Consider the following 17,888-nt stretch of genomic DNA (forward strand, 5'->3'; position numbering starts at 1 on the left):
CGGTTAAATAACATTAGATAAACTAGCTGAGTTAGAACCTGCCTTCTGTTTTGTCTCTTCTGTTGTCTAACAGTGGACCTTATCTATAGCTGATTTGTCTGTGTTTCTGACTTGTAAAAATGAGCTAAATTCAGTATATAGTCAGATGGTTTGGTTATGCACAACATGCACGTAACTGGCTATTTCAGCAAACTGTCTGGCCAGCTTGGGGCTACAACTGTCCAAAGTTAATTCATGTAGCCCTTCTTATGCCTTTTCCAATCTTTAATTCTTTTCTCATGTATATTTTTGCAGCCCTCCTATTTGACTAAATATGCTTAGTGAATCTGGTATGTGCTGGTGAGAATACTAGAAAGTTGTCTTACAGCTATCATGACAAAGTTTTAAGGTGCATAAGAGCAGTAGACAAAGCCTGTAAGGAACCTGAGTTTTGCCATTTGCTGGACTGACAAGATGAAGACAGAGAGAAGAAATGATGGGCTTTGTAGGGATTTTTGTTAGGTTTTGATTCCTTGTCAAGTATTTGTTGCAATTTTATTTGGTGGGGTTTTTTGGAACAGGGCTTTTGTGGAGTTTTCTCGTGACCCAATGGAGGGCTTTAAGATTCTTCCTGCAGTGTACCTGTCAGTCAAGATGTCACAACTGAAAATTCCTCTGGAGCTGGACGTTCATTTTCCAGAGGATATTAGAAGGCAAATGCAAGATGTGACAGGTGTGAAATATCAAAGGTAATTGTATGGCATGTGGAAAATGGGGGTTTTTTGCAGTGAAATGATGTTTGCTGGATTTAGTGGGAATTTCCTTGAAAGTGTCACCAAGGAAGACATGTTAAGTTCAAAGAACAGGTGTGTAAACTTCATATAAGCAGAATGTTTTTGCAGGGCTTGAAATAATGTGATTGTGCTAAGTGTTTCTTTCTAGTTAATGATGGTTTAAGAGAACTCTGTGTATGCACTGGGGGTTTTTAAGGTTCTAGTCCATTTGCTTTTGGTATATCGAATATGGCTGCTCAAATGAATTTCCGTTTGTGCTAGAGACAATGTGGGAATTGCTAGTTACAAAATAAATAAGGAATGGTATTTGGGCATATAAAAGAAAGGGACAAAGGGGGAGTATAACAACAGAAACTGGGGAGACATAACAAAATGGGGTGGAGCGTGTGTAGTGCATTTCTCTTGTCTGCCCCTGCTCTTGTTAGAAAAATCTGACTTGTGAGTTTCTTAGTTATTACATGCTATCTGTGATTCCCTGCTTCAGGTCATACAAGCAACTTGCTAAGATGATAATTTGCCTAACTTCTGATTGGTCTGCAGTCACTTTAATATTTTAAAATAAGAAATATAAAATAGGAAGGCAGGAGTAGAAAGGTTAAAATGCACGTGAATATGTCAATTTCAGTTGGTGGTACTTAATTTATAATAAAACATGTTAGCAGTTTCACTGTGCTCAGAACAACACAAAGTCTTTGTGAAAATTAATTCTTGAGATTAATTCTTCTAGGCTGAAAGACTAATTTGAGTTCTCAGCTTTTGTCAAGTAAAGGGAATTTTATATCTAAAAAGATAAATTTTGTGCTGTAGCATACTCAATTTATCTCAGAAAAAAAAGTTTAGAAATCATACGTTCGCAAAACCCTCACTATCAGTTCTCTGGATATCTAATAAAGTCAATGTCACAGTTGCATCTTGGTGTTTTATCTTCCTGTATTTGGTCATACTGGGATTCAAATGGTATGCCTGTAGTATTTTTGTTCTGCATGGTCATTTTACATTCGAATTGATTTCATCTGTTTGTAAACAGAGTCAGTAAGTGTGCAAATGTGCCCTAGGGACACCTTGAGAAGCAAATGAAAATAAACTTTGAGGTTTTACTTGTAAATGAAGCATTTAGCATATTTATTCTGCAAACTTTATTTAGAGTAAATGTGGACTATCAGAAGAAGACGGTGGAGCCTGTGGAAATTTCATTTGGTACTTTACAGCAATCAACGATGATCCCAGATTGCTTTCTGTCCATCAAGATAACAGAGGTAAGAATGTCCTACATCTAAAGCAGGTCATATCTAATAATTGGTACTTAGATAACTTTGTAGTTAGCTGACAAGTTTAAATGTAAAGAATGAGGACTAATAATGTTTTTAGCACAGAGGGATCTTTAAAAGGTATGGAGAATATTCTTGGTATAATTTTTAGTAGTTTTGTTAAGCAGCATGTGTCAAATTTTAGATGTTTAAATTTATCTGCACTTGGCAGAATTTGTGGGATTTCTAGCAATGAATGTTAGCTGGAAGTAGACAAAGAGGATTAATGGGAAAGGTAAAATATTTGTGGACACTGTAGAAAAGGAGAGTTAGTAGGTGTTTAAGCCATTTGCCTAGTTATTATTGAATGGCAGTTTTCTTCAGAAACTACAGGCATGAGAGATTAGATGAAGTTACGGTACTGCATGCTCACTGGGAAAACACTGCTTGTACAAATGATACTGTGTTGGGGGGAATTCTATGTATATATAAATATTTCTGAATTCTCAAGCTGCAAATTTGTATGTCATCTGAACAAATTAAGTAATAGCAAGCGATGTATATGCTGCTGAAATAACACTAATGAAAAAATACAAACTACTGAGCTAGTGGAAAGTGTAGGCTGAAGTGTTAAAACAGATCTTGATAGTGATGCATTTAGCAAGTGCAGAAAATAGCTTCTTTTTATTCAGCAAGTCTCTCGGACCAAAATTATTCATGGAATTGATTAGACACGTTCCAATCATGTAACTCTCTATGCTACTTCTGTTTTTAATACATCAGCTTTAATGATTATATATATTGTCAATAAAGATTCTTTTTTTTTAATGAACATTCGTTACAGCATCAGAAATATATGAGATCAGTAAGCCATTTGAAAAGACTACTTATTTTATTGAATTTTATTTAAATAGTAGTGTGTTCTTGTCAGTTTCTTAAAGGATGGCTAATCTAAATGGTATCTGTGCTGATTTGTTGATATATGTAGCTAACTGCTACTCTTGCATTACTAAGAAAAGTGCTCTGAATCTGTATGCATCTGTCTAATCAACTATATTTTCTGAATGTTAATTTGTTTTAGAAAGATAGGCAGTCTTTCCTTAATTTTCTATGGTTTAGTAATGCTTATATTAGGATCTGTTTAGATTGAAAGTGCATCGCAGTTGCACAGCAAGTAAACATTTTAAAATCACATCTAATTATGAGGGAGGAATGCTTCACTGCATTATTGCAGTATGAGAACATTCCTATGTCTGTGTCAGGAGTAGGAGTGCTTTGATTTATTTTGTTTAGATATGTTTTATATGTGATGCAGAAGAATAAAATATGAAATCTGATTTTTGTCTATTTTTTTTATACTTTAAGATAGTGGAAGTTGGACACTTCTGGGGTTACAGGATCAATGAAAAAAATAGGAAAGTACTCCAGGCTCTAACTGCTGAAATTAACTACCAGAACCTGATGGATTTACCAGTGTCGCCATATCCAGAGTTGGTTTGTCTGGCTCCATTCACTGATGCAGAAAACAGAGGATACTATAGAGCTCGTATTTTGTGTGTTTGTGGTGATTTTGCTGAGGTACAGTAATGTGTTATGTCATATTGAATTGGTAGAATGTGATTGAGTTAACAATCTTGAAGCTGTACTTTTTGGTATTTTTACTTTACAAAGCACTATGTTCATAATTCTAAATATTCCATCAAGGAAATACATAGAATTAGAACTGAAATTAAACATCAGTAGAATGTTGTCAGAAATGATGTGTGAGTTTTTTTTTTTTTTACCTCAGAGCATAGGAATATTTTAGTGCTAAACCGAGAAACTATTGTTCATATATTAAAAACCTGTGTGCTGAAGCAGATTTAAGCAAAATAAAGACTAAAACCCCCAGTAACATTGAAAACATGGTAAGGAATGCTGAGATCAGAGTCCAGTGTTGCATTGCTGCCACCAGCCCCAACACTTTATCTTCATAAATATATTAAGATCTATTGAGTGGTGAGTTTCTTGCCCTCACTGTATTGGCAGTTTTTAGTCATTCATGACCAATTTTCTAGGCTTGTTCTGCCAGTGGTTCTTCACCTTTATTTTATTTTCTTCCCCTTCATTTTTTCTGTCTTTTTCTTCCTGCATATTGCTCTCTGTCATCTCATGTACTACGCTGACTTTCTGTTCACCTGGTCTTCATCTATTTTGTTTTGACCTCAGTTTTGAGAAGCAGAATTATGCATGCTTCCATACTTAGTGTTGTGCCTTTGCTTATGCAGTGATGCTAGTATTGCCCTTCCAGCAATGTTTCTCCTCTGTGTTCAAAAATATTTCATATGGTACATGCTACATTTGCCTTTTCACAGCTTTTTTGCATGGATGAGCTCCTGTCATCTTATACTCAGTTCTTTCGCCTTGATAAATTTAATCTAATTAGAATTGATAAAATAATAATGGAATATTTTTAGAAGAAATGGCTAAAAATTCCAAAGGATATGATTTTTTTTTTTCACTTCATACTATTTTGTTTTCTCTGTTCATGTTGAGTTCTTATGTCCATTCAATGTGATCTTTTTATACCAGTGTTTATGTTGCTGAGTTCCTACATAATCAGCAAATTTGTGGGCATGTTTTGACTTTATGTGCTGGGATCAGTAATGGAAATTAATGCCACTGTTCAAAATTCATACTAATTTCTCAGTCTGACACTGTTCTTTACAGCAGTTACCCACAGATTTTGTTGTTGTTGTTGTGAGATTTGCCTTTGCACAGCACATTCCCCACCTTGAATATCTTGTTTTCTGAACATAGCTGGTGTCACTACTATAGAGAAAACAGTGAACACTGTCATCTGTTTAAAAATCATGGAAAAATTAATAATAGGGCTAATCTCATCACTTTGTCTTTGATCCATGCTAATATGTGCTTATCTTAGCAATTATTAGGTAGTATCACATAAGAAATAAGGTTGTGTAGATTTAATTGCAGGGAAAGAATTAGAGCTTTTCAGGGAAATTTGGTTTTTCTAGATTTAGCAGATTATTTGTGTTATCAATGGATGTTTAAGACAAGGCATCAAATAATAGACATGATAAATTTTGACCTATTCTTTTCCTTTTATTTTTGAGATGATTTCATTTGCATGTTTTGCAGACTGAATTTGCTGCCGTTTCACTTAAGATTGTGTTGTACTATAATTGTTAAATTGTTGCTTTGCTTGCCACTAAAAGTAATGCTTCTAATGTTGCAGAATCTCTGTGGATGCTCTTGCTTGGCTTTTTTTTTTTTTCTTTCCCCAGGTTTTTTATGTGGATTATGGCAATAGATCAAAAGTGCCCTTAAAGGATTTAAAAGAGATTCCGAGCCATCTTCGAGAGCTTCCCTTCCAGGTAGGAGGTGATGCTATTTACTTCTGTTTAATAGGTATTTTCATGTCTTGTGGGGAAAAGCGTGATGCTTTTCAGAATGATAATGAAGTGACATCTATTTTGCTAATGGGAATACCTACTAATCACCTTCACTAATAGGTGGATATATGTTTTGTACAGATGTGTACACAGAGCAGTAATTCTCAGTGCAACTGAATTGCATTGTATTAATTGAAGGAAAAGTTATTTGCCTTGTGTTTTCAGGCACACTTGCTAGAGAGAGGAAAAAAAGAAACAAAAAAAGAAAAAGCCTGAATTTGCTACCTGACCAGCTATGAAAACCGTCATCTGTATTCTTTTTAGTTGTTTTTTAGCTGAATATTTGAGCTAGTCCTGTTTCTGTGGGGTCAGCGTGGTGGGAGCTTTCTCCCACCTGTAATCACAATAATAGCAGAAGTAGAGAGGAAGTTGCTCTAACGGCTGCCTTTCGATGCTTATTGCTTTTGGTTATCAGTTTCTTTGTGATCTATCAGTTTTATGCAAAGTAGAACTCATCAGAAGAAGAATGTTGTTCTGGTTCTGTTATTGCCTGCTTATATGGAAAGCTCAGGAGTAACAGAGCAATAGGTCAGCTTTGCTTCAGTTTAACAAACTTCTGAGCAAATGATGAAGGTTTATAGAACCTAGAAAACAGCTCAGAGAGGAAAAACTATCAGTGAATAGTTTAATTTAGTGTTGAGCATAGTATCTCTCCTTGCCTTCAAGGCACGAGTCTGCAGGGGCAAATATCTTGCATAGAGCTACTGTGCAGAGTGATTGCTCCATCAAAGCTCCTGTTCTCCTACACTGTAGTTACAGGACAGGTATGTAAGAGATGCTGGATGTAAATTTCACAAAGCTAGAAGTCTCTGGTTTTGCTTTGCACTGCTTTGCTGTTCTTTGAACTACTTACTGGCTTTACATGCATCTTTTCAGACAGAACTCTCTTGATAATTAAATAGTCATCTGTAACACAAATCTGAGGGTCTTTTTAACTAGTTTTTAAGAAAAAATACTCTTGAGACGTATTTACAAATAAAATAACTAGACTTAAAGTGAAATTCTGCTTTTCAGGCCTCATTCAGATTTTTTTAAAGCTAGTTGGAACAGATGTATCATACTAACTTTATTCTAAGGCTTTTAATGATGAAAATGAGAAGTAAACAAGCAGAAATATGGTTTTATCTATGTTTTCTTACTATCATGTCTTGACAGGGTTAATTTTCTTTGGTTTTCTTTTATAATTGATTTTTTAAAAATAAAATTAGTTTTGGCAAGAGGCATCCTTTTTTTGTGTGCATGCGTGGGGGGGTTGGTTGGTTTGTTGCAGGGATTTTTTGTTTGTTTGTTTCGGATTTACTAAAGGGAAGTGTATTTTCACGCCAGGCCTAATCTTTTAATGACCAGCAAAAAAAAAGTTTCTCTTGTAAATTTATCCAAAAAACATAATTGCATATAGTGATTGTGGAAAAGGGGTTAAATGAGAACTTAATTACTCTTGCCTGCCACAGACAGGATAGCTGCAGTGGTCTGGCCGTTACCTTAGTTGAACAGAACTGTGGAAACTTCTATCTATGCTGTTTCCCTTGATTGATCAGCAACCATCTACAACTTTGAAGTTATACAAGCTGTAATGTGTAGCTAAGTTAGCAGTAACTGAATTGGAATTAGACCAGTAGCTTTACAGCAGTCCTAGGAATTAACAGAAGCCACTGCAATAATTAAGTCGTTTAAGTTATTAATTCTAACAGCTTGTTGAGAAAAACATTTTCATTCTGATTCTCTGCTCAGGCAAGCATTGTTTTCAATGTTTTTGCTCTAGGCTTTAGAATTCAAGATGTGCAAGATGCGTCCATCTGCAAAATCTCTTGTGTTTGGGGAATGGTGGAGTTACAGTGCTAGCCAAAGATTTGCCTCACTAGTAAATGGCTATACTCTTCTGGCCAAGGTGCATTCATTTATGCATGGTGTCCTGCATGTGGATGTTTTCCATCACTCAGAGCACAAAGAGCTTGTGAATATTCGAGATGTGCTTATTGAAGAATGTTATGCTGAACTAGCAGTAGAATCATGTGAATCACAAGTACGTATTGAGTAAGCAGCTTCTACTTTTCTTCTACTAAGGTATTTCAGCTCAGACTGTCCTGAGAAGTTGAGCTCTAGTCTTCACTGATGGCATGGGATTAGGCAAGATTAATACTTGAATAGGGCAGTATATTTCAATGTTGTGTTATAATTCATATTGAGATGTTGGACAAAAGCATTGCTGCTTTGAGACACCTTTTGAAAGAGTTGTTTTCCAGGAGATGATTCTATCAATTGGACTGTTCTGCTGTTCTTTGAAATGTTGAAAAAAATGTAACTGTTTCATAGTTTTAACTATCTTTCATTTTTATGTTCTATATAATCTGAAAGGTGATAAGAACATTGGGTTTTGTAGTCATATGCAAGCACGTGCGTTCTTTGAGCAGGACCTCAAATCTGTAAAATTTTTGACAAACATATCAGCTGTGCCATGGCTTTAATGCTCTTCCATCACTATATAGCAAAGCCGTGATTTGCTTGAGAGTTTTCCTTTGGACCAAGTAACAAAAGAAGAGAAAGTGTCTGTACCTACAAGAGAGAACAAAAAGATTCTCACTGAAAGATTGTTCAACTGGTTTTCTGACAATCAGTGCAAAGTGCCAACCCATAAGGTAACTGTGATCATTGTGGCATGTTACTGCATAACTCCGCTTCTCGCGTTGTTAGAAAGGAGATAATACCTTTCATAGTGCATTCTACTTTCTACCGGTAGAAAGCCATGTGACCATCATTTCAGACATCTGTTGCACCTTTTAAGAAGTTTTGAATTATGGCATAAAAGCTAATTGAACCAACTTGTCTAACACATTCAAAGAAGCACTTTGAACCAGTGCAGAACGAAGATGAAGCTAAGATGAATGGTAGTCTTCATTATATGAGCAAAAATCAGGATTTATAATCCTATCAATTTTTCGTAAAACGTGAACATTTTTTTTACTACACATGGTGGTTTGTTCTTCCTCACCCAATGATAGGTAAGCAGCTAGGATAGGTGGTGCAGTGGGCTCTCCAGTAACTGGTAATAATGTAAGAGTGAGTATTTCTTCTATTGCCAATTCCAAACTCAAAATTTATTCATACTTAGACATTTTGAGGTACCTAGTCACAATTAAACTGGAACTTAAAACATAAAAATGTGTATCCTGTTCTGCATTCCAATTACAAGTTTAGCCTCATCTACATTATAATTTTTCTCATTTCAGATTTGACAAATTTCCAGACTTTGAAGCACTAATCATGCTCAGTTTACCCACAGGAGTTGTCCTGTTTGCGCTTTATGGAACTGAGTAGTTAATGTTTTCAAGGTTAAACGCCCTCCTCATGTGAACAAAAATAATCTGAATTTGTTAGGTGCTCTATGAAGTCTGAACTTGCGGTTGTTTTTAAGCCAAATGAAGTTAGAAAACCCCAGCACCTGTGAAAATACAGTATCTTTGTGTAGGTGTTTCAACAAGCAAAGATAGCTTCAGATGCAAAATGAAAATGCTGTTTATCAATTCATTGTTACTCAACACATGCTAAAATGTTTCTGTTTTCATTTATAGAGGGTTTTGATTTGGAGGTCTTTGGGTGCTGGCTCCTTAGAATATCATTTGTTCTTTCTCATTTTGAAGGTGACAGTCCTTGGCCCCTTCACTCCTTATGAGGTGAAATGCTATACTATGACAAGAGTGTCCCAGTTCAGGTAGGAGAAGACTTTTACTGTGAAGTATAGGCATGTTCTCAAGTGTTATTTTAGATAAATAGGCAAAACTCATCCTTGTTCTCTTACAGATTTTTACATTTTTTTTTGATTGAAAAAACTAAATTGCATTAATCTGCATGCTACTGCTATGTAAAATGTCAGGAATAATTTTATTAAAGTTACTTACAGACATTATTGAACTACCATAGGCATATGTTAAGTGGTATTCAGGTAATGTTCAGCTAGTAACAACTATTTATTAAGGTTTCATTGTTGAAAATATTTACTTCTTCCTCAGAATGGTTTTGATACAAAAGGAAAGCATAAACTCTGTTGTTGTTTGTGATGCTCCAGAAGATCCCTTTCAGCAGTTGTTGGTCGCCTCTTCTGTATCAGCAAATAAAACTGGTAATGCTTAATAAAAATATTTGGTCAGTTTCTCTAGCCTTTTGTTTTTATATGAATAACTTTACAAGCTAAATATGTCATTGTAGTTCTGTGATACATCTTGTTTGGGTTTCATTTCCATTAGACACTCCTTAGATTTTTTTTTTTTTTTGTGACAGGATCTACTGTGATTTTAGAGGAAACATCTTTAATGCCTCCTATTCCTGGCTTGCTTGCACTCCTCAGTATGCTGTTTGCTCCTGCTATAGAACTCAGGTATCATCCATTTTAAAAAGTGGTGGTTCTTCTCTTTTATTTGGGACTCTCAAAAATTGATGACAGAATTTTATTTTTATTTTCCTTATTTAGTGTATTCTTTTTCTGTTCCTGTAATTCTAGTATAGTAGTAGCTAAGGTAATTTGTTTCCTGTATTTCTGAATTGATGCTGCAGAGTATATGCTCATGATAAGGCAATATAGTTCCTGAAAATCATGCTGAAAGCCCAGAAAGATAAATTGTAGAGCCTGGCATGTTTGAAATCTACATGAGGAGAGAAACCTAAATGAGTTTTGTACATACTGAATTGTGAATTGCTTTAAATTATTCTGTCTGTAGACTGTCACTTAAACATAGTGAAGCTAGCTTTTACTTTTGCATGTGTATGGTTTTCTTTTTAAGTTTTGTGATTGTATGTATTCATAACAAGAACTTTAGTTTTGCTTTGTCAATGTATTTTAAAAAGTTCAATTAGGTGTAAATGCCTCTGAATTTTTTTTTAGTTTCTTTAAAATACCTATATCTTGCTTGGCATGGCTTAGACAAATTCCTTTAAGTCTGTCTTTATATGAGTTTAATTTCTGCATTTCTAGGCAAGACTCTTTTTTTCTTCATATAGGGTTGATAGAAGTGGAAAGCATTTTACTGGTGTTCTGTGTGGCTTGGGTTGGAGTCAAACTTGTGGGGCTCCACTGTTTCCAGAAAATGACATGGAGCTGACATTTGATGTGCATTTTGGAATGGAAGACATATCAGAGGTAAAACGTGCACAAGAATTGTCACTGTGGTAGGAATTAAGTAGAATCCAATGTGTCAGAGCTTGTTATTTTTAAGAGTTAAAAAGGTAACTTGTTTTAAGCTGTGGTTTTGTTGATGTTTATTTTTTTGTTAGTTTTTTTAGTGTACTTCCTGCTTATAGCTTTGGATTCTTATCAGAGGAATAAAAGAATTACTCCTCCATACACTGAAAAAATAAAATACTGTAGAACAATAGTTTGTACACCTTCCAAAACAAAAGCATCCGATTTGCCCTAGTCAGTTTTTACTGGTCAGCCTAGCATTACTGCTTTGCAATCTTCAATTGGATTTTACATCTCTTAAGATGTCAGTATCAAGCTTCTTCTCTCAGCAAATCAACTAAACAAACAATGAACCTCCGTACATTCGTCACTTGCAGCCTTTCTGCAACTTGTAGACAAAGATCTGCCGGGGGAAATAAGTACATACACTCCGTTGCACGGAACAGTATTTGACCTGTGCTTCAGATTGGCATGTGTTTCAGACAGTGAAAGACCATACAGGCCCTCATTAGTTCTTTGTACAGAGCGGGTAGATTAGTTAATGACAGTGATTTCTAGAGGGTTTTGAAGGATGCAGTGGACATGCTGGTAAACTTGCCTCTGAGCTATTGTTTGCTGAAAGCACTGATTTGGTGTATGTGACGTCTGTGTCACGTGATGTGATACCATGACACTTTAGCCAGAATGGTAATACCAAGCTGTTGTGCATATGAAAATTATGGACAGATAGAAAAATTCCTCAAAGCTTTTACAGAAGGAATTGTCTTGGAAATAATCCAGGCAAGACCTGGATGAGGGGATTGAGAGTACCCTCAGTAAGTTCACTGACGATACAAAACTGGGGGCATGGCTGACACCCCATCAGGCTGTGCAGCCATCCAACGTGACCTGGACAGGCTGGAGAGCTGGGTGCTGGCAAACCTCATGAAGTTTATTAAAGACAAGTGCAAGGTCCTACATCTGGGAAGAAATAACAACAGGCACCAGTACAGGTTAGGGGCTGCCCTGCTGGAAAGCAGCTTCACAGAGAAAGACCTTGGAATGCTGGTGGACAGCAAGTTCTGCATGGAACAACAATGTGCTCTTGTGGCCAAGAGAGCCAATGGGATCCTGGGATGTATCAAGAAAGGTGTGTCCAGCAGGTCTAGGGAAGTTCTTCTACCTCTCTACTCTGCCCTGGTGAGACCACACCTGGAATACTGTGTCCAGTTTTGGGCTCCCCAGTTTGGGAGAGACAGAGACCTGCTGGAGAGGATCGAAGGGAGAGCCACGAAGATGATTAGGGGACTTGAGCATCTCCCCTATGACGAGAGACTGAGATGCCTGGGCCTGTTTAGTCTTGAGAAGACTGAGAGGGGATCTGGTCAATGTCTATAAATATCTGAGGGGTGGGTGTCAAGTGGCAGGGGCCAGGCTCTTTTCGGTGGTTCACAGTGATAAGACAAGGAACAATGGGTTCAAACTAGAACATGGAAGATTACACCTCAGCATGAGGAGAAATTTCTTTACAGTGAGGGTGACGGAGCACTGGAACAGGCTCCCCACGGGAGGTTGTGGAGTCTCCTTCTCTGGAGACTTTCCAAACCCACCTGGATGCATTTCTGTGCAGGCTACCCTAAGTGATCCTGCAGGGGGGTTGGACCCAATGATCTCTTGAGGTCCCTTCCAACCTCTGATACTGTGATACTGTCAAGTGGGAGCCTCTGTTTTATGGCATATCTGAGTAACCTTGAAGACTGGGATAACAAGTGGCTGAACATTAATATCTTTGACCATCTGGAGGAAGAAGCATTTCTAAAGCTTCAGATATTTTTTGCTTATGTTAACAATATTCCATTTGAAGTTTGGTGGCATGGGTGCTATAATGACCTTCATGCCAGTATAATATAATCTAAAACTAGTTCTGATTTAGAGTGCCTTATATTCTGTCACTGGTATTTTTACAGATAAACATCCTAAGGACAGCCATTAATAAGTTGCTCTGTGAATGTGCAGTGTGTTCTGGACAAGAGATAATGACACAGCTGCAGGAGAACGTTCGTCAGAAACTTCTGCGGTAATAATTTGGTAGAAATAAGATCTTCTGTTTCACAGTCTCAGCAAAAACAAAATAAATGATTGCTTGAAGCATAGCTCAGATTAGGCTTTGGGGAAAGAATATATGTTCTCATTTAATGATCTATTTAATTTACTTTGTTTATTTATAAAGCAGTACACTCAACAACTTTAGACTTCTTGTGGAAACACTGGTTCTTCAAGGAAGCCTGATTGCTTAGGAGTCATAAAACCTAGACTGTAAAACCCGTTCTACGGGATACCAGTTCTGATGTATCTTTGCTTTGTGCATCCAGGACAAACCTAATAATGTCCTATGGCATGGAAGTGCAGAAGGATTTATATTATTATTTCTCCCTGTGCATTAAACTTGAATTGTGTGTGCTGCCTTTCCTCCCTCAACAGGCTTGTGTAGTAGGATAGGTGTTGGCCAAGTTAATTGCTAGAAGTCACAGGTTAATTTATTAATTAAGGCCACCTGCTGTTTTTTTCAGCAGGGCCTCCCTGCTTCTTCTGTCTGAAGGAGTGCTTCCGAAAGAACTATTGTGGATCAGTGCAGCCAGTCTTGAGAATTTTTTCAGCTTGCAGTGTGTGGGAAGCGTTTAAGGGAGCTCATTTAGTGTAGTATTCCTGTACAGCTCCTTCTAATGTCTGCCACTTCTGAGTGTGCTGTAAAAGATCTTCTGCATGTAAATGTAGCATGTGCTTTAGAGCTGTCTGCATCAGCGGTAGACACTTCCCATCCCTACCTGGCTCTGTACTGAGCGGATTTAAGAAAGAGCTCTGTCTCTGCCATGAATTAAGAGTTACGTTATGCTCTCAAGTATTTGCCTTATCTGAGATGTGCCAATTTTTTTGCAAATAGAGCTTTTCTAAAGTAACTTTATCCCAAAGTAAGGCACTTCCTTGTGCTGATAAAGATCAGAAGCCTTTAAGTTCAGCTGCCCTTATCCTAGGTTATCAGATGGATTATCAGCGAGTGGCTGTGTTGATGCCTAGTTAACTGGTGGAGTTAAACCATGACACTTGTTTCTGAATGTTACATGTTCAGCTGAATTTTTTTTTTCTTATCTTTTTTTTCCCCTTCTACCATTCCCATCAGTGGGGGGGGCGGGGGGGAGCTATTACACTGCCTTTAGTTGAAGGCAAGTACCCATACTTCTAATTTCAAAAGCTCAAAAGAAAAGTCAATGTGGAGTATTTCATAATTTAACAAGCATTGGGGAAGTCAGCCGTAACCTTTTGAGGACACTGGAAATGAAACTAAAAGAGCATAAACAACTGCCAGATGTGGAGATACCTAGTATGTTATCTGACCAGCAGACATTTTGGATATGATGAGGGAGCAAGGTGATTACTTTTGGTTTGTGTGTTACACTGTGCATGCTGTCCGTGTGTCAGCAGCTCTTCTCTTCAAGGCAAGGCAGCTTCCAACTGTTGCTATTGCAGTGGGTTGTGTGTGCTTCCAAAAGTGGTAGTACAGCTTCACAAAGGCTGTACCTCAGAGATGTATGCTGCTTGTGATTTCAACTTAAGAAGCATGAGGGCAGACTGGCAGCAAGCTGTATAGATTTCCTGTCTAGAAGACTCTTGGTAAAATACCAGCTGTGGAGTATGCTGCTGATGCAGTATTTGATGTCCAAATACCTCAGGCCAGTTGGTGTCTGCATTGCCTTTGGACACTGCCATGTAGTACCATGCTTAGACTTCAAAAATGAACAGAATTTGCTTGTGATTAATACTGTAACAAGTGTAGAGAGAAGCCAAGGAAAGTAGATGGAAGCCAAACCACAAAACCTCTTTGATGGTGACTGTGACAATAACGGGAGCTCATGCTTGGACATCAGAACTTACATGCTATGTTCAAGGCACAAAAATGTCACTGCTGTTTATTTAGATATGTGAACAGTTGCTACTGTTCTAGCACCTTTTTGAAGTTGATGGTTCAGACATCTCCAGCCAGTTTTGAGGGGAAGGAGCAGCCTGCACAGGTCTTCAGTGTTGGTGCGTTCCCCAGTGCAGTCAGTGCCAACTGTCTGACTTGGTCATTCTCATCAGTCTTCTCTGCTGCTTTTTCTTTAGGATTTTATACCTTTCTGGGGTAGTGTGTTCTCATTTGGAATCTTTGTGCTTTTACTGATTCTGCTTCAATGATCCTACAGCTAGTTTTTCTAATTTTATTTTTCAACCTTTTTGAAGAAGGACAAGTCTGGTTATTGTCATGATGTCTTCTGTTCCTTTGTGTAAAATATTTTTTCATTTTGAATACTCTTTTTTTTCTTTTTCTGATTGTACTTTGGTTTGTGTCTTGGAAAAACACTGAGCTTTTATTAATAAGAGTAAATATGTAAAAAATTTATCCTGAACAGTCTTTCATAATTTTTTTTTCCGTTTTTCAAAAGCTAATTGTATTTACAACATGTCACCACTACTTAAGACTAAAATCAGTGTTTGAAAAACACATCTAGACAGAATTAATTAAAGTCTACTACTGTTGTACTTTGTACAGCTTGAGGAAATAACTGGAGCAGACAGACAATCTACAGTAATTGAGTTGTCATGCAAAACAAAATACTCTAAAAATAACTATATTATACATTCAAGTGAATAAACTGCATAAAACTTATGAAATAAAAGATAATTTACTTTGTAAATTAAAAATACCTCAAGCATTATTTTCTTTAAAAGAAAATACATTCTGATACACTTAATGTCTCTGAAAATTTGTGGTTTTGCTTCCTGCATTAAAGGGGCAAAGTACAGAGAAGTGAACAAATCTGATTAACAGGGGAATTCAAGATTCCCTTCAGTACAGACACCTTGTAAATGCAGAGTTGTATCTAATATAATAATTCTTTTGTCTTTATAATTAATCAAATACTGTGTTTCTGAAGACTATTTTGATGTAATTTCAGTTTAATCTGCAAACCAAAGCCTCGAGATAGACTTGCTCCTACATGGTATGAGAAGCCATATGCGTGGAATCAGGTAAGAATATAGAGAAAAAAAATATTTTTTTATTTTTCTTTAAGAAGCATAGTTCAAGATCTGCAGTACAGTTAGTTAAGTGCTCAAAGGGAAAGGTTTCTTTGGAGGGATATCTTTTTTGAGTATGAATTCTAAAATACAGCACTTTAGAGTCAGATTTAAGACATAAGAACTATTGTGTGTACATTAGTCTCTAATATCGTATTTTTGTAGTCAGTTTGGATGTTTTAATGTTGTGTGTATATGAATATTTAGCCTTTTCAATCAGAACACAATTTTTAAGGGTGAGAGAGACTGTAAAGGCCTAAAAGAAAACGACTGATACACTTGCCTTGTTTAGAATTTACCTGAATGCAGTGCATTGCATTGCATTTCAGTTTCATTTGGGTTGCTGTGCCTTCAGGTAGCTTTTCCCTTTTTAAAGAGGCAGAAAACACGGCTTGCTTTAGAATGAATGTGGTGGGATTGGATAGGAGGCAAATTTTCTTGAAACCCAGGAAGGGTTCACAAAGCTGAAAAGTTTAGCTTCCTACTCTGAAAATCTTGCCTTTCTGTAAGAAATTCTGCAGGCTACTCATTTCCTGATATAGATGTGCATTTTCTTAATTAACAGGGGGCAAGGAATTACTGGTTGCAGGAGTAACATTTCTACATCACCCCTCCTGTGCTTCTTCCCCTCCCACCCCAAGTCATACAAGTTGAAGGGTATAGGTCTCCTTGAAAAGATGGACAGCAGTGAATGAGCACCTGCACCAAGGGCACATATTTCTCATAGACATTCACAGAGGGGTTAGGGTGTGTTGTGATATGCTGCCTCAAGACAAAATGTTCCTATTTTCATGTTTCAAATTGAGTTATCCTTGGTATTATGAAGATAATCTCCCATTCAGTTATATTGGTGTTTAGTTTCTATAGCAAGTTAATGAATAGGCCTTGGATCATAATTTTCCCCACTGCATCTGAAGAATCCCAGGACATCTTTGTTACATAATCCCATAAAATACTACTTGTAGTGCTTTGGAATTGGTTGTGGAATAGTATTCTCACGTGAGCAAATCAAGAGGTACACCATTTCTGTACGGCATTTTTATAGTACTTGAAATGTGTGGCATAGAACTGAAAATTCCTGTATGATTTGAAACTCTCAAAACTCTTCAAGACTTTCTTCCTTAATTATGTTATATAGGAAAACATTATTACAACTGTGGTCTGAATTTCATCTTGCTTCTTTTGATTAGGTGGATTCTCAGCATCTTGTTGACCAGTCCAAAAAGCAGCATGAAAGAGGAAATGGTCTTTATCAGCTACATGAGCTTGTTGTGTTGAATGTTTAAATACTTCCAAATGTCTTTCACAGGACAAAGTATTGCAACTAGTCTAAATAGTTCTGTCTTCTATATAACTATTGGAGACTTGTTTTGCAGGACTGTTCCTTAAGGTTAGTGTGAGGATACTAAAATACAGGTTGGAAAATGTTAATCTTTTTTCAGAAAGTTATGGTTTGCTGACCTAGCACAGGAGAGCGAGTTTATAAAACAAACTAATGTAAAGCAGTTTTCATTTCAATAATACCTGTGAGCGGGATTATCACAAGGTATGTGAAAGACAAAGCAAATCTAAGGTTAGTTCATTGCATGCCTAAAAGCTCATAAGCCATGGAGTGTGGTTTGGTTTTGGTTTTGGGGGGGGTTTGTTGTTGTTGCTGTTTGGTTGGTTGGGGTTTTTTGTGGGTTTTTTTGTCTTTAACTATGAGTTGCATTTTCCTGCTTAATTTTGCCACTGGTTTTTGAAAAAGCCATACAACAAAGGTGTTTGGGGTTTTTATTAATCAATAGCTAGAAGTGAAAGGAAACCGATGATCTAGATTGTTCTGATCCAAACTATAACTTCATATACTGGATGCAATTTGTTAATTAAGTTTTCATACAGCAAAATGTAATAAATATGAGGTTTGTTTTCCTTTATGGCAGAAGAATATTTTTCAATTACTGATTCAAGGCAGCTTTGTTATCCCTTCCTCTTATATCTACCCATGAAATCTTTATTTCTAAAAATTAGGTCAGCAGTTTCAGAATAAAATGCAGAAGCTAAATAAAATGTGTTTGTCTCTTCTGTTGTGCAATCATGCATAGCAAAAGCTAAATTTAGTTATTAATGGTATGTGTTTGCATTCATGAAATACATGAATACAAACACA

General features: G+C 36.7%; 1 protein-coding gene across 1 annotated transcript in view; it reads left to right on the forward strand.

Annotated features, from left to right (window-relative positions):
- TDRD9 (tudor domain containing 9) overlaps positions 1 to 17,063 on the forward strand; it is a 74,338-nt gene extending 57,275 nt beyond the window's left edge. Inside the window, exons 25-37 of the mRNA XM_054400666.1 lie at positions 561 to 728; positions 1,918 to 2,029; positions 3,386 to 3,598; positions 5,308 to 5,397; positions 7,238 to 7,498; positions 7,962 to 8,111; positions 9,114 to 9,184; positions 9,483 to 9,592; positions 9,751 to 9,847; positions 10,468 to 10,606; positions 12,595 to 12,704; positions 15,619 to 15,691; positions 16,930 to 17,063. Of these exons, the coding sequence (XP_054256641.1) occupies positions 561 to 728; positions 1,918 to 2,029; positions 3,386 to 3,598; positions 5,308 to 5,397; positions 7,238 to 7,498; positions 7,962 to 8,111; positions 9,114 to 9,184; positions 9,483 to 9,592; positions 9,751 to 9,847; positions 10,468 to 10,606; positions 12,595 to 12,704; positions 15,619 to 15,691; positions 16,930 to 17,025 (1,690 nt within the window). The 3' untranslated portion in view covers positions 17,026 to 17,063. The remainder of the gene's footprint in view (positions 1 to 560; positions 729 to 1,917; positions 2,030 to 3,385; positions 3,599 to 5,307; positions 5,398 to 7,237; positions 7,499 to 7,961; positions 8,112 to 9,113; positions 9,185 to 9,482; positions 9,593 to 9,750; positions 9,848 to 10,467; positions 10,607 to 12,594; positions 12,705 to 15,618; positions 15,692 to 16,929) is intronic.
- Positions 17,064 to 17,888: the final 825 nt, after the last annotated feature.

This window comes from Indicator indicator, chromosome 4, assembly GCF_027791375.1.
Source record: "Indicator indicator isolate 239-I01 chromosome 4, UM_Iind_1.1, whole genome shotgun sequence".
Taxonomy (NCBI): Eukaryota; Metazoa; Chordata; class Aves; order Piciformes; family Indicatoridae; genus Indicator; species Indicator indicator.